Source organism: Trachemys scripta, chromosome 8, assembly GCF_013100865.1.
Source record: "Trachemys scripta elegans isolate TJP31775 chromosome 8, CAS_Tse_1.0, whole genome shotgun sequence".
Lineage (NCBI taxonomy): Eukaryota > Metazoa > Chordata > Testudines > Emydidae > Trachemys > Trachemys scripta.
In genome coordinates, this window is record NC_048305.1 from 20,727,459 (window position 1) to 20,754,154 (window position 26,696).

At 39.4% G+C, this 26,696-nt stretch overlaps 1 protein-coding gene across 1 annotated transcript in view; it reads right to left on the reverse strand.

Moving 5' to 3' along the window:
* Positions 1–24,593, reverse strand: part of UBTD2 (ubiquitin domain containing 2) — a 111,214-nt gene extending 86,621 nt beyond the window's left edge. Inside the window, exon 1 of the mRNA XM_034779123.1 lies at positions 24,452–24,593. Coding sequence (XP_034635014.1) covers positions 24,452–24,521 — 70 coding nt within the window. The 5' untranslated portion in view covers positions 24,522–24,593. The remainder of the gene's footprint in view (positions 1–24,451) is intronic.
* Positions 24,594–26,696: the final 2,103 nt, after the last annotated feature.

Here is a 26,696-nt window from a genome sequence, read left to right on the forward strand (position 1 = left end):
TTAATAGGATTTAAATGATAATGTAATCATCAATTACTGGCATTATCTTTGATTAATCCTCCTCATGCTGGAAAACTGTGAAAATTTCACAATATTTATGCATTACTAGTGTATAATGTGAGATGACAAGAACTGCCAGCACATGAAGGGAACGAGAACATGAACTCAGGATTACCTTTTTTAGCAGGGGACTAGTTGGGCACATTCTACAGGCTTAATTACTTCTCACTAGTCTCTTGGTCAGGACTGAGGTAATTTGCAGGGCTGGGTTGTTGTCAAAAATCCTCTCATAACATCAACATTCCCTAAATGAGGTTTCAAACATTCTTAATTCAAAAGTGATTAATTTCAAAGACAGTTACACATATGAGCTGTACATCTTTATGAGATTTATATGGCACGTAATTACTACGGTTTGTATTATTTACATAGCAGCATATAGGTAAATGATGCTTCATAGAACAAAGAGACATTATTTGACCATGAGAACTATACAATCCACAGTCAGAGCTAGTTATTAACTTGAGACACAAGAAATCCATAGATTAGCCTCAAAATATAAATGTGCTGTATCCATAAAGTGTACAAAACAAGAACATTCACATAAATGTTCTTAAAGCCAGAGCATCTTTCACTGCTTATCGCCATTTCCACTGGATTACCTGCTGTCTTCATTAATCCGGGCTAGTTTAGTATGCCTCTGCTGCCCAAAGAGTACAAAACATTCAGCTGCATTCTGAGTCACTTTATGAGAAAGCATTTTCCTTCTCGTAAGGGACTTGAGGTTTGAATTCACTGGGACAAGACACCAAAGAATTTGTTTGTTTTGATAGACTCACAGAATACTTCCACAGAGACATTTGTTTAGAACTTTTGTTACCTCAAGAAAAATAACCCTAGCTCTTACACAGAGAAGGGACACTATTTTGTTAGCTATACAGACATGAACAAAAATAATTTATGTATGGCAATATTAACTATAAATAGGCAGAGACTCCATGCTACTCATTAATTATTCATTATTTACCAATATGCACAATCAATTCCATAAGAAGACTAAGTCAAGTCAAATTTCCAGTGTAAAGAATTCCTGTTTCATGTACAGTTCTTTTTTTGGGGGAAAGCCTACATTTATCTTGGAGTCAGAGACTGGCAACAATATGAGAAGTTCTTCACACCTTGCATGGTGGATTAGAAACCACTATTATTAAACAGATTTTCCTACCTTCACAGTTGCAAAGGATAGCCTTGTGTTGCACACTGCATACAGTAAGTGCCACCAGTGTCAAATATTGCACAAATAGATGTTGGCAAATTATAGTCTAGGAATTAGATTTATTTATGAAGAGTTAATGCTAAAATAAGTTGGATTTAAAACTGATGGGATAGGAGTATTTTTTGTGTATTATATGCACTATGATATGCTTTATAATACACGAGGTAGCATTCATGTCACACCAAATCAATTTTCCTTTCTTTTAAAAGGAAATCAGTTACAAAATATAATTTGGTTTAATAAAGCACTTTTAATACTCAAGAAAGCAGAGATCTGTGCACAGTGAAGTAAATACTGGCAGTGCACTGATTGTGTAGGCAGAGGGATAAGCCATTATGTACTTAGCAAGAGCTCAAATACAGGTTTGAACATCGTATCTGTCAGGACATGAGTTACTCTACTCTTTTTGAAAGGTACTATAGGATTTTAAAAACCCACCAAGAAGGGGAACAAAATACCTCTTATTTCCCATTGTAACACTCCAATCTAAAACTAGGAATGTGAGTTATCAGGCCAAGTGTCTCCACTTCTCTTTCCCCATATCATTAAAATGACATGAATGTTTTTAAATCAGACTAAAAATACATGTATCCTTTAAAAAAAAGTGCATTCAAATTAACAGAATGGGAAAAATTAGATTTTAGCAAGATATGTCTTTCTTGGCTCTGAGTTTACTTTCCAGAGCCTTTTGTTTTTTAAGTGAAATTTTTTTAAGTGAAATTATTTTTTTTCTGAAAATTAAGTAATTTAAGGACATGGACTTTGTTGGTACATAATGGGTAGCCAATCAGTTAAGAAGCATTAGCACAAGATATGCTTAGGCACTACTGTTACGAGATTTATCAAGTACAAAAATCCCAAACAGCAATTATTTCAAAATAAATAAGTACCATGAACTTATTCTTACCATATGGTTTTGAATACATTTGCTATTTTATAGGTATACTAACACTTTTGGTTAGATATAGACATGTTATTGAACACAAAAAGCATGCATTATGTATATTGTAATATTTACAATAAAATTATTAAAAGTGACTGCATGGCAAAAGTCTTTTTCTAGTACTGCATAACTGCCAGCAGAATACTAATCTGGTGAACTATATATTTATACCAAATGCTTCCATCTATGGACTCAGATTACAAATCTTCAGGGCAGGGACCATGTCTGCATGTTTATATATGGTTTAGCACAATGGGACCCCACCCTGACTGGGACTTTTGAGTGCTACTATGATATAATTAACGAGAAGAAGCCCATTCTGCTCCCATGATAATGTCTAGGACAGGGGTAGGCAACCTATGGCACGCGTGCCAAGCTGATTTTCAGTGGCACTCACACTGCCCGGGTCCAGGCCACTGGTCTGGGGTGCTCTGCATTTTAATTTAATTTTAAATGAAGCTTCTTAAACATTTTAAGAACCTTATTTACTTTACATACAACAGTAGTTTAGTTATATATTACAGACTTATAGAAAGAGACCTTCTAAAAACATTAAAATGTATTACTGGCATGCGAAACCTTAAATTAGAGTGAATAAACGAAGACTCAGCACACCGCTTTTGAAAGGTTGCCGACCCCTGGTCTAGAGTAAACACTATATAGTCTTCAAACTTCCTGGTTTTTGCGTAAGCCTGTGTGATAATTACAACACTAATGTCTATGATTGGGGCTTGAGTGTCTAAAGATCTAGTTTCGCTCATCAAAATCCACCCACGGCCAATGTAAGTTTCATCACAGATTCACTTCAGTACGATTTGTTTTGTTCTAGTTTCTATGCTTTGGAGTATTTCTTGAACCCTTGCTCCACGCAACTGTAGAATTTGGTTCTCAGGATTCTCACTACCATAAAGATGTTTAGACATATCATTAGGATTTAGCTCAATATTGTTAATAGCTTTATTAATATTTTAATCACTTGAAGGCCTCTTGCATCAACCTAATGTAACCTCCACGGAGTTTACTTTGGCTTCTGCAGTGTCGGTGCCAGTAGCTCAGGTGTGGACTGTTGTGGGTTGCAGAGGAAATCCAGGGAGATGAATGTTGCTTCCAGAATGTAGCAAGCCCACGGGCAGGCTCAGAATCTCAGTTGCCCAACAACCAAGAGGGAGAGAGGAGAGACACTAATTTGAGTGGCAGAGGACTCTGCCAGCTCAGGGGAGTTATGCAGCACATGCCTGGATGGCCATCAGCATGCCTGCTCAAAGGAGGAAGCAGATTAAAGTGAGGATGATTGACAGGTTAAGACCAGGAACATGAACCTAGCCTAACCAAAGAAAAAGGTTCTCAGGCTAGACTGCCCCCAGGGTAGCAGATGGAGAGAGAGGAGCCAGTCACTGCAGGGAGGACATACTTTTTGGTGAGCTTGGGAGTCAAATGCCTGTATGCAGGGTTACACCCTGAAAACTGGCCTCTGGGTATTTGGCAGCAATATCCCTCAGTTTGTTCTGGACCCTGTTCATGATTTCTCTCTATTTAAACGTTTTCGGCTGGGAAAGGTCCCAATTAGTTTAGGACTAGATTAGTCCCTTAGCTAAAACAGTTACCATAAGGCAAGAAATACTTGTTGTTAGATCAGAGTCCCTGCCTGTTTCAACCTACACTTGGGTTTTATAGAATAAGAAATGAGAATTTAGGATTTACGCATTTTTTTGTATAGTCTGCACCTGTTCCCTGAGTCCCTCTATGGGGAGAGATACCTCAGAGGCAGAAGCAGTACAATTTTGATAGTGAAAAGTTCTACATGATTAGCATAGCATGGACAGTCAGACGCCTCCTTCAGCTGCTGAGGGAACTGGACCAGGATCTGAAACTGAGGAGCATCCATGTCATGGAGTCTGTGAGTGCATCAGCCATTACTTAGGAAGTCAGGGCCATTGTCTGAAAGATATCTATCCAATGACTATGTTCTAGAGCAGTGGAATAACTTTCTATCTGCTATTACTGAATGCATCCCCCTCACCAGCCAGCCAGGGCCTCAACATAGTATGCATACCAACAGGACATTAAAGTTTTATTCCCCTCTGGTGTAAGTTACAGGGTTGGGCACCGGTGACTCTATGAATATTTGTTTAATACAATTACCTGGTTTGATATACTTTATGTTACTCCATGGAAGTCTCCATACATCAGGTGGCTAAGTCAGAGTTAAATGGTAGTTAGATTTTTTTCCTTCAAAGCAGCCCCTCTGATACTTTTCCCAGGAAGGAGTGTGCCAGGTGGAGGCACTGCCAAGTAATTGTGTATCAGAACAATACAAAGAAAACACTCAGATGTGGCTGGAGGTGGGACCAAGAAGAACAGAGGCCAGTACATCAAATCCATACGAGGAGTAACAAGGAGGAGGTAACCAGGTAGGATCAGGTATTACATGTACCTGCTCTCCCCATAGCAGAAAGAAACATTTCACTGTATACATAACTAACAAGAAAGGTTGCAAACTCTTTACAAGTGGGGTAAAACCTAGAATGAAATATAGAGATTAATCCTCCTAACTATTCCAACTATGTCAATGTTTATGTTCTCCTTGACTTTGAGTGCTGCTGTTTTCATGCTTGATTTTAGAATTTACATTCCCTCCCCTCCCCAGGGCATAGTATTGCTCAACTGGCTATGTGCTTCACATCAGGGTTAGCATCTTCTTCTGATTTATGTGGTATAGGCCCTTCAAACAGAATTTCAGACTAGATAGAATATTGGTCTTTTCTACTTTGGAATTCTTATGTAAGAAATAATTTCAAGATGAATTTTGCATCAGCCACACTGAAGACACTTACACCAAAAAAAAACTAACTTCTTTAGCAAATATTTGAGTTTAATGTGCAGGTTTTTTAAATTCTGATAATTCAGAATGGTAAATTAAAACTAATTTCACTTTTAGTGGGGTGACCTTTAAGCCCTCGCATGCTTCTTAATGGCAATACAAAATTATTTTAAGATTGTGGCCGAAAGATTAGAGAAGCATCTATCAATGATGATTAACAGGCCTCAAGATTGATTTCTGTTGATATTTAGCAGTCTACCTACATCATCACACACACTATTCAGTCAAAATATTTTGTAACTGCTGTACATCATTTTAGGTTGAAAAGCTTTTGACAAGTTACACGGAACTTTTCTATTAGTGCACCCGGGGGGGAAAAACATACTGGAACTAAACTTTTTAAAAAATAGATAAAGCTAGTAAATTCATCTCCCACTGTAAAATTAATGGTTATTGGATCTGAATCCAAGGGGAATTTCATCTTGTGAAGCGTTCCTCATGCAAGTAGAACTAGACAAAACTGCTCCCCCTCAACTTTTTGTTCTAGCTGTGGAGCAGCTTGCAGAAATTAGAACCAGTCCAAGTTTATCAAGAATAAAACAGTAGAAATAGAAAATGAAGCTGATTTGGTTGCAATTAAATATGCTGCTATTTGCCACCAGTCCTGTGATTGTTAACACTCATGAAAACATTCACATTTTGGTTATGTTTCAGAGTTCTATCTAGAGTAGAGCTGGCTGGAACATGGGCAAATAAAAGTTTGATGAAAGTTACATTTTACAAAATTTCAGTTGTTGAAATTAAGACCTCTGATAGAGATTAAATAAAACCTTCCACTACCATTATTCTTCTTAACTTTTATTTTTTAACTTGGCAGTTTTAAACTATAGCCATATTACCTTTGATAATATTTCTGGATTAGGATCAGTCCTTATGGTTGCTAAACAACTGTACAGAAAGAATAAAAAAAGGAAAACTGCCAAATGGAAAAAATTCCTGGCATTTAAGACACACACATCTGGAATAGCAGGAGTTGATTCAAATAGCCCAAGCTTCTAATCCAAGTTACCGCTCCAATAAAGCAACTGAATGCACAGTGTGACCACAGAAAATGTGTTTGGAAGAGCTAGTTTTACCAATATATAAAATTAAAGCCTGATGGGTAAAGTGAGCACACATGGTACAGTATCTGCTATTCAGGACTTGAGTCTTCTAGTTTGAGTTCTGTAGAGTTGTAGGGCTGTAACAGTTGTCAACAACAGAAGACAAGCTATGTAACACAGTCAAGGCACTGTGTTGCTTTTAAATATAATGGTGTTTGGCACCTTAAAAATGCCAAAGAGAAACAAAGCTATATAATAATTTGTCCCAAAGTAAAATTTTGCTGTGCAGATGTGCCCATAATAAATTAAACATTAGGCCCCAGTCCCACAGCGAGATCCAAGTTGCCAGACCTCCCCATTGACTTTCCTGGGCCTCTGCCTGAGCAGATTCCATTGCAAAACTGGGTCCTTAGTTCCCAGAATTACATCAGGATAGTGCTTGAATATCATAGCAATAGATGTCATATTAAAAATTAAGATAGACCAGTTAGGAACTACTATTTTTTTTTAAACCTTTTATCCCTTTTCATGCAGTACGGATGTTGTGGATTTTCGGATCATGAACAAGATAGCAATTTTGTTAATTTTATTAGCCTGTGACCTGAATCAATCTTCTTGTTGAATTGGAGACTTTAGTCAATTAGTGTTCCAAACACATTGATCAAAGGCCTCCTTATTTAGGGTCTACGAAATTCCACCCTATACCTTGCATAAACATCTATATGTAAACATCTTGTTTATTTATACAATATTTGAAAATGTTTCCAAATGGCTTTAACTGTGTTCCTTTTTTGCCAATGTCAAACAAACAAGAGAAGATACAACAGAAAGGTATAAAATATTAATAAGAAAAATAGCACAGGGACTTGAGACCATACCTTTCATGGTAAAGGAATGAGTTTATTAATGAAATCATAATTATATAAATTCTTAAAGGGTAAGAAATGTAAATGCTGAAAAGGTGACTATGTTTGAGGTCAGCAGCAGACTATGTTAATGAAAGACTAATTCAACAAGGAAATTTGGAAGAAGTTTCCTGCAGGAAGAACAATCAGATTGTCTAATCAGTTAAACGGTCACTAACTCAAGAGTGGAATCAAGATCAGATCAATTGATGGAATTTCTAATATGGAGTCTTCTCTGCTTGATGGAAGCTGTTGAACTAGATAACACAGAAGGTTCCCCTTCCAACGCTATTTGATTTTCTGCAACACTGTTTCAAATTTGAAGGCCTTACACAAGCCTGATAATAGTACAGTTCTCAGCTATGAACTAGTGACTACTTAAAAATGTTAAGTCAGAACAAGACTCTCCTCATATCAGTTTGCAAATGATGCAAATAGTCACAGCAAGCAAGGAAATTAACAGGGCTTTAATTATATTTTTCTTCCCCAGGAGAACTGGAATCTTTTCCCACCTCACTCTTACACACAGGGCAGGATACAAATGCAAGGTACAAACTCCCATCAGGAGTTTCCCCACTACATCTGTGTGGGAAACATGTAAATTGATAATAAATATTAAGCTTGGTCACTTTCATTTGTGCTATTTTGAAGTGCGCTATTTTCCCAGATACAATCAGTAGAGAAAAGTAGCTACTGGTGTACAAAAAAGTGGTGCACACTCATATTCCTAAGGTATATTCAGAGACATGTTCCATGGAGTAAACAATTTGATTCTGCCCATTGAGCCATCTCAGAAGACCATACCAAAAGAAATGTATGGTCAATAAATTTTAAACATTTCTAAGCTAGCTCTTTGTTCAGGAGTCATAAAACAGTGCTGTTAAATATTGTTGTTCTTAGCATGAGAGCATTGTTCAATCTTTGGAGAAGTGTTTGGTTTTCTGATGCACTGCTTTGGGAGAGCTGTGGTAAACAGTAAGGGAGAGTATACTTTCCCTTAATCTCCTAATCCATTCCTCAGGAAGAACCAGTCATCCCTGTTTGAGCTGAGAGCTCTGAAAGAGGAGATTGCCGGCCTGCCTGCCTGCCGTTTGTGAGCACCTCTGTTCCAAAACAGGTGTAAATCTGCAAATAAAATGAGTTAACTATGAATATATTCCAGATTGCCATCACTGGGAAACCCTCTTCTAACAGGAACCCAACCAGTAAGGTTCCAACACCTGCTACTGCTCGGCAGAAGAGTGACATTCCATTTTGGGTCCATGTGCAAAGGCAACATTCCCCCTCTGTTTCTAGGTTTGGAGAAAGTCCTTACTGAACACACACTGTGTTTGGAATTTTCTGCTAATGAAACTAAAGCAATTGCAGATGACAGCAGTCTTTAAGAATGCATCATTTCCCTCTTAATGAAACCCAGCACATTTTAGTGATTAAAAAGATTCCTTATATTTGAAACCAGTTTGTGATACTCTTCCCTCTTCTGGATATCAACACCACTCCAAATAAAGTTCTATTTTGCATCTCCAGCTACAAAAAATCCAAAAAAACCTAGTATGATCATTTAATCAGAAGATATGAGCTTTTACCTAGATCCAATTGCTTGAAAGAACACTGCTCTTCTTTCCCCTAGACATACTAAAACATTGTCTGTGTACCTGACCATTATTATTCAGTTTCCAGTGAGACAGAACATGCACAAGTCAGTTTTTTATTTTTAAGAATATTATAATTAGCGATTGGGGTTCTTGTGAGCAGTTACAATATCAAGCTACAGGACTATGAAGCTGATAGTCTCCAGTGAGAACTGACATGGGAATGAGGCACTGTCCCGCTCCAAAGACAGTAAACTTTGGAACGGCTTATATTATTGTCTTGCCCATTTAGAATTACTTATAAGAGCAATAGCAAGGTACTCGCACATCAGAAGTCAAATTTCTCCTTAGGTTAGAACTACCTGGCCCAAACATCATAAGAAAGGGAGGAAGAGATCAGAGAGAGCCCAAGCAGCTTTCATCTACCCACTGGGTGCCAGCTAACCTCAACAACATTTCTCAACTTGTTATGCACTTTGTTCTAAATTGTCACCTGCGTCAAACATGTATCTTTTAATCATAAAAATAAAAGGGCTCAGCATGAGTGACAAAACTGGCCTAAGTCTGGTATAGCCAGTATAGTTGACTTGCTAGATCCAGAAGCTCCAGGTGGCAAATGCAGCACATGACTACCAACCTTCAGAATGCATTCAACACTTGCAGTTATATGAAAACAAATACATTCAGTGTAATACTCATATGCATGCCTTCCAAACTTTGATTCTATGGAAAAAAACCTGATCATCCTACTGATATATTTACAACCTCCACTGAGGAAAACATGGAAAGTGCATTTCAACAAAAGACATAATTCTGAGTAAGATAAATAGGATAGAATCTTCAAAGTAACCATAATATGATAACCCCACAGGAAGAAAAAAGGCCTTTCAAAATTCTGAGCCCCCTCCCTTCCCACAAGCGAGCTCTGGAAAGTACATTTAAGCAATTGTTCCTTTTATAAGAAAGAGCAGTGAGGAGATATTAAAATACTGGACTTGGTTGCTGATGGATGCAAGAATTATTCATATAATGCCCTCTCTTCTGAAAGAGAGATCTGGGCAACAGCACTCTCAAAGTTTGTTTTTAAGAAGGCAGAAAAGAGGTTTTGCAAGGAATCAATTCATTTAGATAAGGGCATTAACTCCCCAAATGGGAAATACAATTCATTTGGCTTCAATAGAAAAATAATCCTTTTGTGTATTTTATGAATCATGCAGCACTTAAGAAAAAAGTGGTCTTCTAAAGTGTCTAATATATAGAGAGTGTTTATAAAAGTTAGAGCTTATTTGGATCTAAAGTGCATTAATTTCTTAGTATTTCCATGTATTATCAAATTTTAATATCCATTCCCTGTCTCTACAAATGCCAAAGTGATTCTATTGCCAGAACAGCTGCAAGATTGCAATTTGCCTTCCCTACCTCTCTAGCCTGAAGGCATTTCATTAAAAATAACTCAAGCTCGCTTTTTGGTTTTGAAAGACCATGCTTAAATTTTGACTACAAAGTAGCACTCAAAGCGTTTGGGACAGGTACAATGAATGTATTTGTCGGTTTCAGTTGGGCTAGGAGACCTATGGAATGCTGCTTATGTACCATCAGCACGAGCGTGTACAATATGTGACCAGTTGAAAGCATGTGGACTTAGCCAATCAAGTAGTCACGTACAACACATATTCAACTTTAGGACTGCCATCTTTGAACTGTTCTGGATACAGAATTAGTTTTGCATTTGGACAGCAACATGGAGAAGTATACATCTGAAACAAGAAGAACTGAATAGGACACAATTTACAAAAATAAAATATTCATTACACAATGTTGGCGAACACTGATAAATCTGGCAGTGATAAGCACATTATAGAACCTACTCGGCAAATTTGTTACCATGCGACTCTCTGTATTTGTAGAAAGATGCATTCCTTTGAAGTCCTCCTACAACTTTACTTCACCAAATACTGCTGTGTATTTTATTAAGCAAAACAAGGCAAAGACCTTAGAGATGGCACTCACAAAGATGCTACAGCATTTTACATAAGCATTGTTTTAATAGATATTTGACAGCTTGCACTAAAAAAAAGCAGCAGCTGTTTTTTTTTTTCCCTCTCCAAAATGCCGGAGCACAGCTGGGACCTGCAACTCTATCATTCAATTACCTGTCCAGCACACACAATATATCTAAGGAATTTGATATACAGTACAAAAAATGGTTTTTATTATTACAGTGAGCAGGAAGTTCTGATGACATCCCTAATAGGGCATAGCACCAAATGCTGGCATAAGAAGGTTCCATATTAGCTGAAGAGATCTCAAGAAAGGGTAGTGATAGCACAAAGAATTAAGGATGAGAGACAGGGAACATACAATAAGGAAATGCTTAAAGGAAAAAAGGATGGCATATGAGGACAACGTAATGGAGATGAACATGAATTAAAGGTCAGACTAACCTTTGTACTAAGTCACTTGTTAAAGTAATGGGTCAGGGTGAGCAACAGCTCAATATGGGCCTATTTTTAAAATGTTGAGAGATATGGTGGACTTGGGGGCCATGATTACTAGAACTGGAGACTCCACCTATGGTAGCAGTCTATAAAAGTACACGTTAAAAATCTTAAAATAGGCTTCAAATATCTGAGTAGTCATGTCTTACATTTTCCCTTTTCAGCTTAGCTGAAAGTGACCTGACTCTGTATTCACACAGTAGAATCTTACTAACCCTGATATTACAGACACTCATTGTAACAGTGAGCAAGATACTGACCCTGCAAAGATGAACATGAGTAGTCCCACCGACTTCAATGGAATCCCATTATCACGGATGCTGCATCAAAATGTTTTGTTCATTTAGTTGGACATTTGTGGTTTAATTATACTTAATTATGTACATGTAAATGCACTTGAAAATATTTTGTAAGAATTAGGAAGTCTGGTGTACCAGACTTCTGCAACATTTTATGCCTTTGCCAAGAAGTATTTTATGAAAGAAATATAAGGTGTGTGGATTAGCAATTTTCATTATAAATAATTTACCTCCTCATCCCAGTCTTCCAAAGGACTCATTTGTTTGTGCAGATATTAGGATGTTGATGAATCCAAACCAGCTGGTATGTTATTCACCCACTGCTGGTACACTCCACTAATTCATAGGCACTCTCTTTTAAAAGAAACTATATTTACTCACATAGACAACTCAGAGGATGGTAGTTCTTCAGCAAAAAAAAGTGACAAAACAAATGATTCTCTTTCATAAGAGCATAAGAATGGCCCTGCTGGGTCAGACCAAAGGTCCATCTAGCCCAGTATCCTGTCTTCCGACAGTGGCCAGTGCCAGATGCCCGAGAGGGAATGAACAGAACAGGTCATCATCAAGTGATCCATCCCCTGTCGCTCATTCCCAGCTTCTGGCAAACAGAATCTAGAGTGCCCTCAGCTCGCAGTACATGCGTCAGATATTGAGCTTTGTGGTTCTATTTTAAATATACAAAGGTAAAACTTTCTATAAGAGGTGCCTATATTGTACTGCTGTACCCTAATCCTGACACGATTTTATTCTTGAGAGTATTCTCAGAGGATGGGCACTTCCTTGCTGTGTAAAGGTGAAAAATTTCTTCCTATTAATACGTTGGCCAAACTGTCAATTTCTCTATAAATAATAGTTCTAAGTGCCAATAATAGTAGATCCAACAGATACATCATAGCTCAATGTTCTCCTTTTATTAAGATTGCATGGCATCATTCCACACTATATACAGCATTATATCATAGGCTATCAACATTTTAACCTCAGATTTTTTTTTTCTGAACACCCTCTCATTGAGAGAAGCCCAAGCTCTCCTCTTTGTTATTGTTATTTGAAAACCTGCCTCCTCTCACAATTAAAACTGTGAGAAACCAGAGGACAGTTCGTGTTCGTTCTCTCTCTCTCCCCCCCCCCTTTAATAAAACTTTTCCTTTTTACAGAGTAAGCTTGCAAATTAAGTTTTCAAATTCCAGTCTTTGTGTAGAGGAGTCTCTGCTCTAACTCCAATGATAATATCTGCTCCATTACAAAAATTCTCTGCTACTGGATGTATTCATTTAAAAAGTTTACAGAATGAATACCTTATTTAGTTCTTTGGTAGTCATCTTATTATGGCAGGCAACTTGTAGGGCTAAAAACAGTTTCTATTATAAACTTCATTGTGCAGTTATTCCTTTTTTTAAAAAATCATCTTTTGAGGCAAATCACCAAGTATGGAAACTTCAGCATAGCAGGATTTTTTTTGTTAAGCTTCATCAAAATCCCTGGTCATATCAGACTTTTATACAAGAGAAGGAAAAATTTACACTTTAACCCTTTAAAAAACTGCAACCATGGCCCTCGCATAGATAACTTCAAAACAGCCACAATTTTAAGTTTTGCTGATAAGCTCTCATTGAGAAGTCAGCCATTCCACTTTCAATTCTGGAAAAAAAATATGATCTGAAAGTTAGCTACTACACATGTGCAGTAGAAAGTTTTGTTCAGTCAGTGTTTGCACTTTGTGTGCAGTTTCTGCTGTAAACAGGCTTTAAAAGGCCATAAGGTCTTAAAACAGCTCAAGTAAATTAATAAATGCATCCTTGTTGGCATATGTAATTAGCTGTTTCTGCACTTGCATTCAGAATTTACAGTGCCTCAAAATTTCACACTACTCTAAGATTTCAGGGCATTAGGGTACTTAGCTCACTAGAGCTGGTCTACACCTACCGGAGGATCAACACAGCGGCAATCGATGCCTCAGTGGTCGATTTAACATGTCTAATGAAGACCCGCTAAATCAACTGCCGATAGCTCTCCCGTTGACTCCTGTACTCCACCCGATCGAGAAGAGTAAGAGGCATCGATGGGAGAGCATCTCCCGTCGCGTAGTGTGGACCCTGCAGTAAGTAGATTTAAGCTACATCGATTTGAGTTACGTTATTCACATAACTCAAATGGCGTAGCTTAGATTGACTTTTCCCTTTCGTGTAGACAAGGCCTTAGAAAGTAAGGTAGCTTAAAAAGTTACACTCTCTTCAGCATTTGGAGCAATGTACGTGTTCATGCTGCCTTAGGTATGTTTAAGAAAACCAGGAAATTAAAAGTAAAGTGTGTCATTCAGCTTACACAGCCACATCCTTTAGCCATTACTCACTTGAGAAGTAGTAGTCCCACTAAAGTCAGGAATAGAAAAGGACTAAAGTGAGTAATGGCTGCAGGATCAGGTCTATGGTTAGCAAAAATCAGGAAATGCAAAGTTAATGTTCCAATTGCAACATTAAGTTGACCACATGAGACCTCCTGAATATTTTATTGTATACAGTTCAAGGTAGTCAAATATCAAACTACACAGTGCATTTTAAAGCACAGTCCATAAAATAGAGGCTTTGCAAAGTGAAAGAGTTAAAACTGTTCTTGACACCTTAACTGTTGCACATGCTGATTTTTGGGAACCGACAGTGAAATGTCAATGATGGTTTGATGACACTTTTTTTTTGGTATTTGAGACAGAACAACAACAGAAAGGAACAAAAAGCATTTTATTGTTCTACTGTCCCAGGCAGAGAAAGTAACTTTCCTTCTCTTAGTCTTAGGTTTCAGCCAGATAACACGGAGAGAGAGCAGATTCCTCACTCTTTCAGGTCTCCAGTTACAGTTTAAATGTCTCATTCAACAACCATTCTAGGCAGAAGTAGTGGAGTCAGTGACTCCAGGTTTTTTCCTTCCTTGTGTTCATGCAATGGGTCATCTCACACCTTTTTGCTTTAGACTTAGGGCTGGTCTACACTGGGGGGGGGGGGGGGGATCGATCCAAGATACACAACCTGAAGTCGAAGTATCTTGGATCAAATTACCTAAAGTCCACACGGCGCGGGATCGATGGCCACGGCTCCCCCGTCGACTGCGCTACCGCCGCTCGCTCTGGTGGAGTTCCGGAGTAGACGGTGAGCACGTTCAGGGATAGATATATCGCGTCTTAACGAGACGCGATATATCGATCCCGGATAAATCAATTGCTACTCACCGATACGGCGGGTAGGGTGAAGACGTACCCTTAGGGTAATTTTGAGGACTGCCTTGTTCACTGGGTTCTTATGCAGAGTGATGTCATGTGACAGTATCCAACCACTATGAAAATCTGCTGCTGTGGTATAGCCAATTCCACAGAGAATTTAGCTGAACAGTCCGTGTGTGTTAGCTCCTGACAAGCAGATTCATCAGCTGTGCCAAATCTCTGTCTGCAAAGTCACAATATAAATGCCAAATGCTTATCATTATCATTGTAAGTAAATGAAACTGTTTTATATACCAAAAATATACTAAAGACGACTTTAAAAGCCAAGTATATACATAAAGCAACCTGTAGCTCTGGTCAGCAGACTTTCAGCATGTGAAAATTCCTAGCTGGAGTGTTCAAAAATAATAAGATGTCAATTAAGATTATATTACAAGTTCAGCAACTCTATTCCTATAATGTAGGGATCGGGAGTTTGGAGTCCAATATGGAGTTCCATTTTAATTAGCGTGTATTTATGAAATTTAGCTTTTCCAAATGTCACTAATTCAACTCCCATTAACAGAAATATAGGATTGCTACAATTGGAGAAAAGTCACAGTATAAATCTTTCAGGACTTGAATTACATCCTAGCCACTTGCTAGCCCTAAGCAGACAGGAAAGATTAATAGGTTTTTAAGGCCAGAAGAAATCATTGTGATTGACTAGTCTGACCTGTATAATACAGGGTATAGGATTTCCTTGTATTAATTCCTGTTTCAAGTCCAATAGCTGTGCTTGAGATGGAACATATTTTAGAAAAACATCCAATCTTGATTTTAAAATCTCCAGTGATGGAGAATCCACTACAACCTTTGGCTACATTGTAGCAACGGAAGCTCATATTCAACTGATTATCCACCATGGCCCCAAAGTCTTTTTCAGACTCACTGCTTCCCAGAATAGAATCCCCTATCCTGTAGGAATGGCCTGCATTCTTTGTTCCTAGATGATTAACTTTATATTTGGCCATATTAAAATGCAAATTCATTTGTGGCCAGCTTACAGAGCAGGCTGGATTGCTTGGTATCAGTGACCAGTCCTCTTCATTATCTACCAATCCCCCAATTTTAGTCATCTGCAGATTACTCAGTAATGATTATATGGGATTTTTCCACAAAATCATTGATAAAAAATATTAAGCAACATAGGGCAAAGAACTAATCCCTGCAAGATCCCACTTGAAACATCTATTTGACCATGTTACCCTGGTTATAATTACATTTTGAGACCTATCATTTAACTAGTTTTTAATCCATTCACTATGTACCATGTTGATTTTGTATTGTTCTAGTTTCTTAATGAAGCTGTTGTGTGGTACGAAGTCAAATGCCTTACAGAAGTGTAAGTATATTACATGAACATTATTATCTTTATCAACAAATCAGTTCTCATCAAAACATATCAAGTTAGTTAGACAAGACCTATTTTGCATAAACTCATGTTGATTGGCATTATATTATTCTCCCTTAATTCTTTATGAAAGGAAACCAGTTATCAGCTGCCCCATTATTTTGCCTGGGATTGATGTCAGTCTGACAGGCCTAGAGCTACTGGGTCATCCCATTTTTAAATAGTGGCATAGTAGCTTTCTTCTAGTCCTCTGGAACTTTCCCAGTGTTCCAAGACTTACTGAGATTAACATGAATGGTCAGAGAGCTCCTCAGCCAGGTCTTTTAAAAATCTGGGATAAAAGCTACCTGGACCTGCTGATTTTAAAATATCTAACTTTGATAGCTGTTGTTTAGCAGTATTGGAAAGTATTTAATCATATGATACTAGTACATAATTTGCTTCCCCTCCCCCCCAGATGAGGGTGGATCAAGAGTTCTCTCAAATATACACATCCTTCTAGTATATATATATCTGATAAATGTGAAGGCCTTCCTGGAAATCTTTGGCTGCTGGGAGACAGCTCCCTTCCATCACAAACATTCCTCCTTCACCATCAAAGTGGAAAGATCTTCTCAGTCTTGGAGGAAAATCTCTGCCACCTTATCCAGCCCCTTTTAAGAGTCCTCTGCCAGGATCTTAATATTAGCCATGAAACCAACCTCTATGTCCAGTTATACTCTGAGTAATGCTTGGAAAAGCTATGAAGAACAGAGGAGTACTGGGGGTTGCCTCTAGAGCCTATAACAGAGATTTGCTTGATAAGATATAGGTAATAAGGCAGTAATGCATGAAGCCTACAGACCTGACCCTATAAGACAATAGCTCAACATATGGATACAAGACCTATAAAGCTTTTGCATAAGTAGTTTAACCAGGAGCAACCTTAAATCACAAGACAGCATAAGACAGAATTCTGTGATAAGTATGACTAAACTGCTGATAGGTAACCGCAAAATACCAATTAATGCAAGTTTGGTTATTTTAGTATAGGAACATCAGCAGAAGTTGAACTGCAAGATTGCCTTAGTAACCACTGATCTATATGCTAATAAGTTTGAGGTAACTAATATATTAACCTATAACATCAGAATACCCCAGCATTATCAGGATGAGGAAATTTAGTTATGGACCAAAGAGGCTGGACATCCTTATGAATATTTACCGGGGCTACCAACCCTACAATAAGGTAAACCATGGCCTAAGCAGTTGGGATCTTTTGGCATGCCAGATATAGGATAAGATCTTTGTGGACCATCAATTCTAGTCTCCAAAAGGATGATGTGAGTGTATGATTGCTCCAATGCTGGATGTATGGACAATTCTGTAGTATATTTACCTACTTGTTTGGGTTGGAGCATCTGTGGTTTTATTGAGTTAATAAAAACTATTGCAAATTCTAAAGGTTTTTCTTCAGTGTGAGTGTTGCTCCTGTGCACACCAGGGTTCCCACATTAATAGTAATTTTAATAACTCTAAGCCTGATCTCCAGGTGAGACCCTGCCAAACCACAGAGTGTTGATTGGGGATTACTAAAGAATCAATGTAACTAATATGCAACCTACAGATCAGGCAACAACTCACTGCAGGAGGAAAGGGTATTGCGTCAGGTCATGCTCAAGAAGTTATTGGCTCTGTCTACTCTGTTTTAAAACTGCAGCAGTGAGTCTCAGTCTGAATCTACAGACTCAGGCTCGTGCAACGGCGCTAAAAACAGCAGTGCAGACACTCACTTCCATGGGCTTCAGAGCCTGAGCTGAAACATCTACACTGCTGTTTTTAGAGCCACAGCGTGAGCTCAAGTCTACAGACTTGGGCTCTGAGACTCACTGCCCAGGTTTTAAAACACAGTGTAGATATACCCATCCTGAATCTGACGAGACAGCAACTTGGGGACATGCAACTTCGGTGAACAATTAATTTGTGGCTTTATATAGCAGGTCTTCATAGGTTGCAAAACAGTCATCTTATAAAGTAATTAAGAGAAAATTTAAGCCATTACATCAAAAGAGTATGAGTTTTAGGGAAGTAGAGATAGGAAATGAAAAACAATTGCTTAAGAACTTAACTGACTTTTTATACAGAATGTATGATGAGTTCATGAGAGAGACTGGGAATTCTTTTATACATAAGATCTCTCAAGTACTTCAATCCTTCTTTGCTTATAAAAAGCAAACACTGCTTAAGGGTAGGGTTTTTTTTGTTTTAATTATTTCATTTTAAACAAGGACATTAGATAAAAGGAATTTTTGGAAGCTTGATTTTAAACTACAATGCCAGATCAGCTTTAGCCATCTAGAACTTTTTTTCCCCACTTGCAAAAAAAATTGTGTGGGAAGTGACCCAGTTTACTTTTGAAATCAGATTTTTATTTCTTGGGAAACATTTCACAAGTACTCAAACCACTAACTTCCAACATGCAGCATTTCACCTTCCTTAAAAAAAAAATCTTTACAATAATTCCTTTTGCCAGAAAGTCCATATAATTTTTCTTAGCTAAATTACCTGAGCAAGACTTGAGCTATTACCACTTTACTATGATGTTTGGAGCACTATCCTGGTGGAGTTCTCGTTAACTACATGAACTGTGTTGCAACTTGTGACTCAAAATATTACTCAACATTGCTATGAAGGAAAAAATATTCTTTGCTGTAATAAAAAGGGATCAATCCTTTTGAAAATTCAATTCACAGGAACAGAATATTAATTGTGATACCTTCTCTCAATATCTACTATAGTCATAAATCTTTAAAGCACCACTAATGTTTCATTTATTATATTTATTTAATATTCAGTGGTGGAGGATTTTGCTGCATGTAGCATTGGAAACGTCAAATAGAGTAATCAAGCATTTGTTTATTTCTATACTCCAATCAGTAACTGAACTCAAACAATCGCTGGGGGAGGGGAATGATGCAAACAAGCAAATGAAAAGAACAGTTGCATTAATTAGTCTGCTTCTATTGACAGAAGAGATGACATCTTATTTCACTTGGTGAAACAGGACTGAAGTGATACTGAAGCAACTGCATAAACCTAATCTGGCCCATTAGTTTGTTAAAATGACACTTATACTTCAAAAGAAAAATGTTTAGAGTCTGATTTCAGAAGTGCTGTGCACAGCAACTGCAGATGCCATTGGTTTCAAGTGGTGTTGTGTCTATGCTCAGCACCCCTGGAAATCAGGAGTTCTAGGCTATCTGAACAAGAAATGTTAGACTGATTTCGGTACAAATCTCTGACATACTGACTGTTGTACAGTTTCCACAACATTCTTATGACAGATCTAGAGCAAATTATAAAAAATGTCAGTTCATGTTTAAACTTTTCTTTCTATGTAGCTTTTAAAAGTAACACTTTTATACTACATTTTCACAAAATTCACAAAGAAAATGACATACCAAAAAGTTTGATGAAAGCCAACAGTATACATCAGCTTTGAATTCAAGACCATCTCTTACAAAAATATACCTGGTACACAGTGTAGAGAATGCTGAAGTAAGCACTTTTTTCTTAGATAGCAATACAAAACAAAAGTACTATGTACTGGCATACACTAGTTTAGGGCTTAAAATAAATAGCTAAAACAAGCCAGATTACATTACATGGAAGTAGAGGACCCTTTGCCTGGGTTCTGATATAAAGGGTGTGTACCAAAAAGCTACTGACCTTTCAGCCAATAGACCTTTTTAAAAAAATCTAAGCTAGCCATGGTTGGAGCTACTGCATTGCTTAGGCTGTGAGAGACAAACCTCTGACTATTTAATACGCGAACTGCCATAGTCAGTCTTCAACAAACATTATGAAAGCACTTATTGTCACCTCAAAACAGAAGTGCTCACTGCAATGCTACACTACCATCCAATAAAGATATTTTAAAATTGTTTTTTCTATAGTTGGACAAGTTTAGACCAAGGGCTTTTATTGGCCTTCCAGTGCTTTTGAGCCAATGGCACCATATTAAGCACTGCAGTAAGAATTTGCACTCAGAACAATCAGCTATCCCAGTGCGCCAGTTGACCATGCAATCATCTGTTTCTATTTGTTCCTGTTGCCACCACAAGTTGGAGGCAAAAAGAGAGAAGACAAAGGTCAAAACACAACTACTGGAGTTTTTTCTCCCAGTGGAGAAGACAAGAACTCCAATGGGCAGGCTAACATCATGTCAGAAAGAGAACAGCAGCAGAGAGACAGCTGCAGCCCAAAGACTTAATATGTAATGACTTGTGGTGCCCATATTTCAAGAAGTTGGATCTCTTGCCTTCTCTTCACTCTATACAAATAACTGTCTTGCTGAACTTTGCAGGCAAAAGAAAGGCAAGACAAACTAACATTGCACAATGCCTAACAGAAAAAAATTTAACAGACTTACCAGAAGAAAACGAAAAGGGAATTTCAAAGGATAGGAGGTAAAATAAATAGCTTGCATGAGGGGATGGGACCCAGATGTAGCATTTTGGCAAAAAGAATTCTTCTAAATGTTTATGTAATGGTGAACCAAGCTGAACATAATTTGGTGCAGATCTTTTAGAAACCCTAAAAGCAGACACAAAAATGTAAAGCCCTCCATTATTTAACCCCAGATCCATGTATTGGAAGACAGCACATCTGAACAGATCAAATAACCTGTAGTATGGAGTGGCTAGGGATGAGAACTTTCTCACCAATCCACATTGCCCAGGGTTGTAAAAGCTCACCATAATCTTTAACAAGGCATATCAAAGAGAAATCTGAGAACATCAATTTATAGGTTTTTATGGAGTACTGTCCTAATTAGTATACATCAATCACCCTTCTTTTCTTCTTCCATATTCTCCTGGAAATCCCCCATTCCACAAAGACTGACTATGGTAATGACCACATATCACTCTGTTTACCTCTGCCGGCTTTTACATAGTAAGCATTTTGGAGCAGCAATTTTGTTTAAACTTGTTTTTCCCTGTTATAAAGTATTGTATAACACTATAGCACTATAAAAAAGAACTAATAATTGAAAAGCTGGAGCTAGCCTGGGGAGACCATTCCTCTTCCAGTAGGATGGGCACAGCAGTGCCTGCTGATGACCAGATATTTTTGTTAAGTAAGAGCCTGCTCCTCCTATTGAAGTCAATGGGAGCAGGAGTGGGCCTCAGGCCTGCACTCCAGAATAACTTATGACAAACAAGAGACATGTGCCAATATTTCTGGCCAGCTCATTGTTTAGATGAACACACATGTCTTAATGAATCTACCCTAAGGACCAGCTAATTTAAATATCTTGCTGACCTTGAAGTATGCTAATTGCTCTACAGCAAATCAGAAGAGAAAGAAACTGTATTTGATCAAGCCATTTTAGCAACTTCACTGAGCAGCAATGGATATATAAAGTGCTAGTGATTTCTTGAAGAACTCATGAGATTACAGGAGGAGATTATTCTGATCTGAGTTACACTGATTTAATCCAACAAAATTCCATCACCTTCCTTGGAATTATTATAGATTCAGACTGGTGCAACTGATATCAAGATCTGGCTCTGAGAGTCCTTCAGAACCAAGCATGGTTATCATCATGGTTAACCAGTCTCATCACTAGTAATATTAGTTCATGAAGCAACTTTTCCTTTCTTTAGGAGAAGGTATAAAGCTTTGCAACAAACAACTATCACATCATCATTTCAGACACTGGCAATGTAGCATTTAACACTGAAGTTTTAGTTCTAAACTATTTTCCTGGAGTTTATGATATGGCCCTAGTCACTTGCAACAGGCTGAAAGGTGGATAACACTGTACTAGATCACAGAATCTGAAATTAGAGACAGAAATGACCTACTAGATGATTTAGCCCATCCCCCTTCTAATGTATATTATATGCTCTACTGCTTTGGCCAGTTCAGTGTCAGATGTCTCAAATCATAAATTCTCTTGAGACACCACGAGTCAGATTTTATATTTACCACAATCATTTTATAAAGTTTTAGATCCAAGAGTCAGAAAAGTTGGTCTTTGATATCGTGACTGGTAAATTATGGTATATTAAAAACATATTTTGATGCACTTTCAGCTTAACTATAGCTACTTTAAAAAAATGAGTTAACATTTCAAAATAGGGTAATACACACACACAGTAGTAGGTAGTTTATAAATATATTTTCATTCAGTCCCATATAGTTCAATTGAAATATCAGATCATTTACATGAAACAGACTCGGAGTGCATAATCCTTAGAGTTTGAGTCTGCCCTCCAATATGTGGTTTGCAATTATGGGCTTGGAAAATCCAGTTGCTGTGCTAACGCACCCATGCACAATAGGCTATTTGCCCCGAAATACACAATGATGCATGCTGTGTAACCACAAGCAGAAGCAAGTCCTTACCAGCTAAATCTGGAACACTAAACTTCACCAATTCCATTGAAATTGCCTGCCTAACACACTACCATTGAGAGTGTAATGATATTGAGAGTGTAATGATATGGCATTACACTCTCTGCTGAAGAATTGTAACATATTTTGTGGATACCGTATCTAATCCACTAGTATCAAAGGTGAGATAAAAGTCAGAAAATTCAGAGTCAAGGCTGTTTCTGCAACCTTGCCTCACTTCATAATGCTTAGTTACTAAACAATGGCTGACATTGCATGGATGTGCTGAAAAATCCAGGCCTCCTGTAAATAGTATTAAAAGCTATAAGACAGCTTTTTATTGTAAATGTTCTTGTTTGGCTTTCAATATGAACCTGTCCCCCCCACCCTCCTAAAAACTCTACTATTCTTTGTTAATTGGTCACAGGTAGTTTGGTATTGAAAAAATTTGTTAGTCTATTCACCTCCCTCCTAAAGTCTGAAAAAAGTTGATTTGGAAAGAGCTACCAAATTCCCTTTTACTTTAATGGGAATTGTGACACTAAATCTTATGCAGCTTTAAAAAAACAGTAGGAGTTTATTTAAGATACACACATGGTTCAAAGAGCCACTAAAATGAGCAGGCAGCTGCTTCAAAAAGTTGTTTTAAGATCTGTACTTTTTATATTTTATGCAATACATATAAAACAACAGTGCTGCTAAAAATGCTCCATCACTTGGGTAATTTGAAAGAAGACCAAACAAAGCAATACATAGTATTGTGTCAAGAACAACGTTGCAGTGGCAGGGAGATGATTTAGGTGACCAAATAGGTCATATTTCTATCTTATATTTTCCTAAAAAAAAAAAAAAAAAAAAAAAAGTGAAGTAGTTAAGTACAGAGACTATTTACCCGCCCCCCCCCCCCCCCCGTTTAAACAGATATATAGCTAACATGATAGATAAAACACACTGCTTCAGCACTTAATTTTACTAAAGTGACTATTTAATACCAATAATTTAAACTGGGGGAAAATGTCCATCTTTTATTGGAAAGCAGAGAAAGGAAAAGTAATCAGGAGATAATCCCCAACAGCTAAATTATTTGCTATGTACTGAAACAATGGGGGTAAGTCCCAGACAGAGAACAGAGTTCAAACATTACTTTATAGGATAAAAACCTATGCCAATTAAATAAAATACAAGGCACCACTCTGATCAGCCCACTGCTTTGAGTGCAGCATGATCTCCACTGAAGGGACACATGTTATCAAGAAGAGTTTCTAGCGTCTGCTATTGGCTTTTAGGCTAATTATGGCTTTGTATGGAGTGGAGAGGAAAGCTGAATTTTTTTTGAACACTGACAAAAATGTTTCATTTCTATTATTTTTATCTGCACATATTTTAAAATCCTCCATAAGTTGTCAGGGATGGCCTCCCAGCAAGGCAGGGGAAAGGGGGGGGGGGGGGCGCTAGGTCCATCTGGACCACTCCCAAAGCCCTTTTCAACCCTGCAAAACTGTGCAGCCAAGGGGCATTTTTAAAAGATCCCGCGGTTCCTGGGGAGCTAAAGCGCTGAAGCTAAGCAGAGTGAGTGCTCGGCCTGGGCCGGGGACTTGGGCTGCTTGCTCCCCACGCCCCTGCCTGCCCTAGTGGCCCGGAGCCGGGCAGCTGATGGCAGCTGACTTCAGGAAAGTTGCAATGAAGGCGCAGGGGGCGAGGCTCGCCCAGGGGATGCCCCAGAGGGGCGGGCGGGGAGAGCGGGAGAGGGGTACCGGGGCACCTGGGGGGGGGGGGGCGGTACCCCGGGGGGGCGCTGAGGGGCCGACACGCTGAGGGGGGCTGGGCCAGGGCCAGGCTCCCCTTCCTGAATAGCGGGGGAGGGGATGGAGGGCCCGGGCAGGGGGCCCCGGAGGGGCGGTGATGCATGGCGAGGCCCCCCCGGGAGAGCCCCTCAGGCCCGAGTGCCGCGGTGCCCAGGGGGTCCCTGGGCTGGGGAACGGGGGACTCCGCGCAGCCCCGCCCGGCCCCCGCCCCCTCTCACCTCCGGTGCCGTCCGAGTTCTCGTTGAGGCTGCCCGAGGAGTCGTGATGGGAGCCCACACACCCGCCCATGGGGCCCGCCCGGCCCGGAGACCCGCCGCTCCCCGCCCGAGCTCCGCCACCGGCCGGGCAGGCGCGATGGCTCCGAAGCCGCCGCCGCCGCCTGCTCCCTGGCCGCCCCGCCCCGCAGCGCTGCGCCGCGCCTGGGCCCGCCTCCTCCTCCAGCCCCGGCGCTGCGCCTGGCCCGCCTCCCCACGCACCCGCCTCGGGGAGGGTGTCTGCGGCCACTCGCTCTCCTGCCCAGCCCACAGACCTGGGAGCAACACCCCTCAGCCCCCCCCGGCCTGCGTGGGCACCTGGGGTGACTATCACCCCATCTCTGGTTCCACCACTGGCAGAAGCCTTCGGGCAGTCCGGGATAGCGCCCCAGTACATACACACATCCCTAACCGTGGTACAGACCAGGGGACAGCCTGGGATAACCCCGTGGTGCACCGGCGTCAGGAACCATGGGGGAGTCCTAGGTAACTCCCCCTTCATGATAGAGAGCCCCAGGAGGACAGTCTGGGGGTAATCCTCTTCCCTCTCACTTCACCTCTTTCCCCCAGCCAAAGCTCAGAGATGCAAGCAGCAGCCAGTGAGCCTCCCTGTCTCATAGCTATGTCCACACCTGCCTCCCCACATCTCACCTCAAAACAGCCTTACTCTTCATAATGAATTTGATTTATTCATTTAATCATTGTGACCTTTTGTTTTTTATCCTGCACATAAGGAACTCGGCCCTTGACAGACAGAAAATGATGAGGCCTGTACAATACAAATGCTCAGGGTTCGGAGTATCTTTACACATCAGAGTGGTTCCATTAGTTTCAAGGGGACTACTCACCTGAGTAAAGTTATTCACGTGGCATGAGGGTGTATAGGCTGAGGTTCTTAATCAAACATAACACACCAGAGGATATCCATAACCCAGTCTCAGCAATACTGTGAAGATGCATTAGAGTTTGCAAAGTATTTGAGATGAGAAGCACTAGAAGAGGGCAAAGGATTATTATTATGACTGTCAGATTGAGGGCCCAATTTCCAAGAAGTTGTGCAAAACTCTGTGCACAATTGCAAATCTAATATACAGATACAACTACGGTGTCTGAGTGCACAAAATATATCGCTTGCCAGACAGCGATCATGCCAGCCAGGCACATATAAATTAGTTACACACTTGTGCTTATACATTTGTACTCCTTACTCTTTTTTTTAAATCAGGCCCTCTATGTTATTTAGGTTTTCATGTAATTTATTTTAGCAAATGAAATATTGCACTAAATGCATGTTAGTAAAATACTGATAGACATCTGTAATACTTATGAGTGTATAAACTGCCCCCAATATTTTCATTGTGTCATACTGATGATCTCAATAAACCCTGCAAATATTAAATAATTTTCAAGGTACATAAGTGTTATAATCTCCATTTCACCAATGAAAAACTGAAGCCCCGAAAAATGTAATGTCTTGCTGACGCTCACACACTGAGTCTATTCTATTCTATGGTCTAGTCGATAAGATTCTTATATCATCCTCATCACTGTAGTATCTGACCACCTTCCAGTAGTGCATTAAGCAAAGTGACTAATATCTGTCACACATGGTTTGTTCTCTCAGTCCTCTCCCCAGGGAGAAAACTGGGCATGCAGTAGTAGCATTTTGATATATTTACATACATGTTGGTCGCTGTTTACAGTACAGAAGAGAGATTGAAGAAATGCACCTTGCAAGGTGGTGAGGTTTGTGGTGGTCCTTAGTTCCTGTGGGAGTTCATTCCACAGTCTCAGACTGGACTTTGAGAATATTCCATCTCCTGCACAGCCAAGCTTTACCCTTACGGTAGAAGGTTCCACTGTGCACGAGAAGCAGAGTTGTCAATTGTGGTCTTCGACCCGGAACTTTAGCAGATCTTTTAAATATCCTGGGCCCAGGCCATTGTGCACCTTGAAGACAAGGACCAAGATCTTCAACTTGAATTGATACTCTATGGGAAGCCAGTGTGAAGAACAGAGGACAGATCTGATGTGCTCACAGTAGCCCCCGTTGCTGAGGATACGTGCTGCAGTATTCTGTACTAGCTGGAACTTCCTAAGGGTTGATGTCTTCATGCGCAGGTGTATTGCCCTGCTGAAGTGTGGACAGGTCATTGTCCACCAGGATGGGAAGGAATTTCCTAGCTAACCAGAGATGGTAGAAAGCATT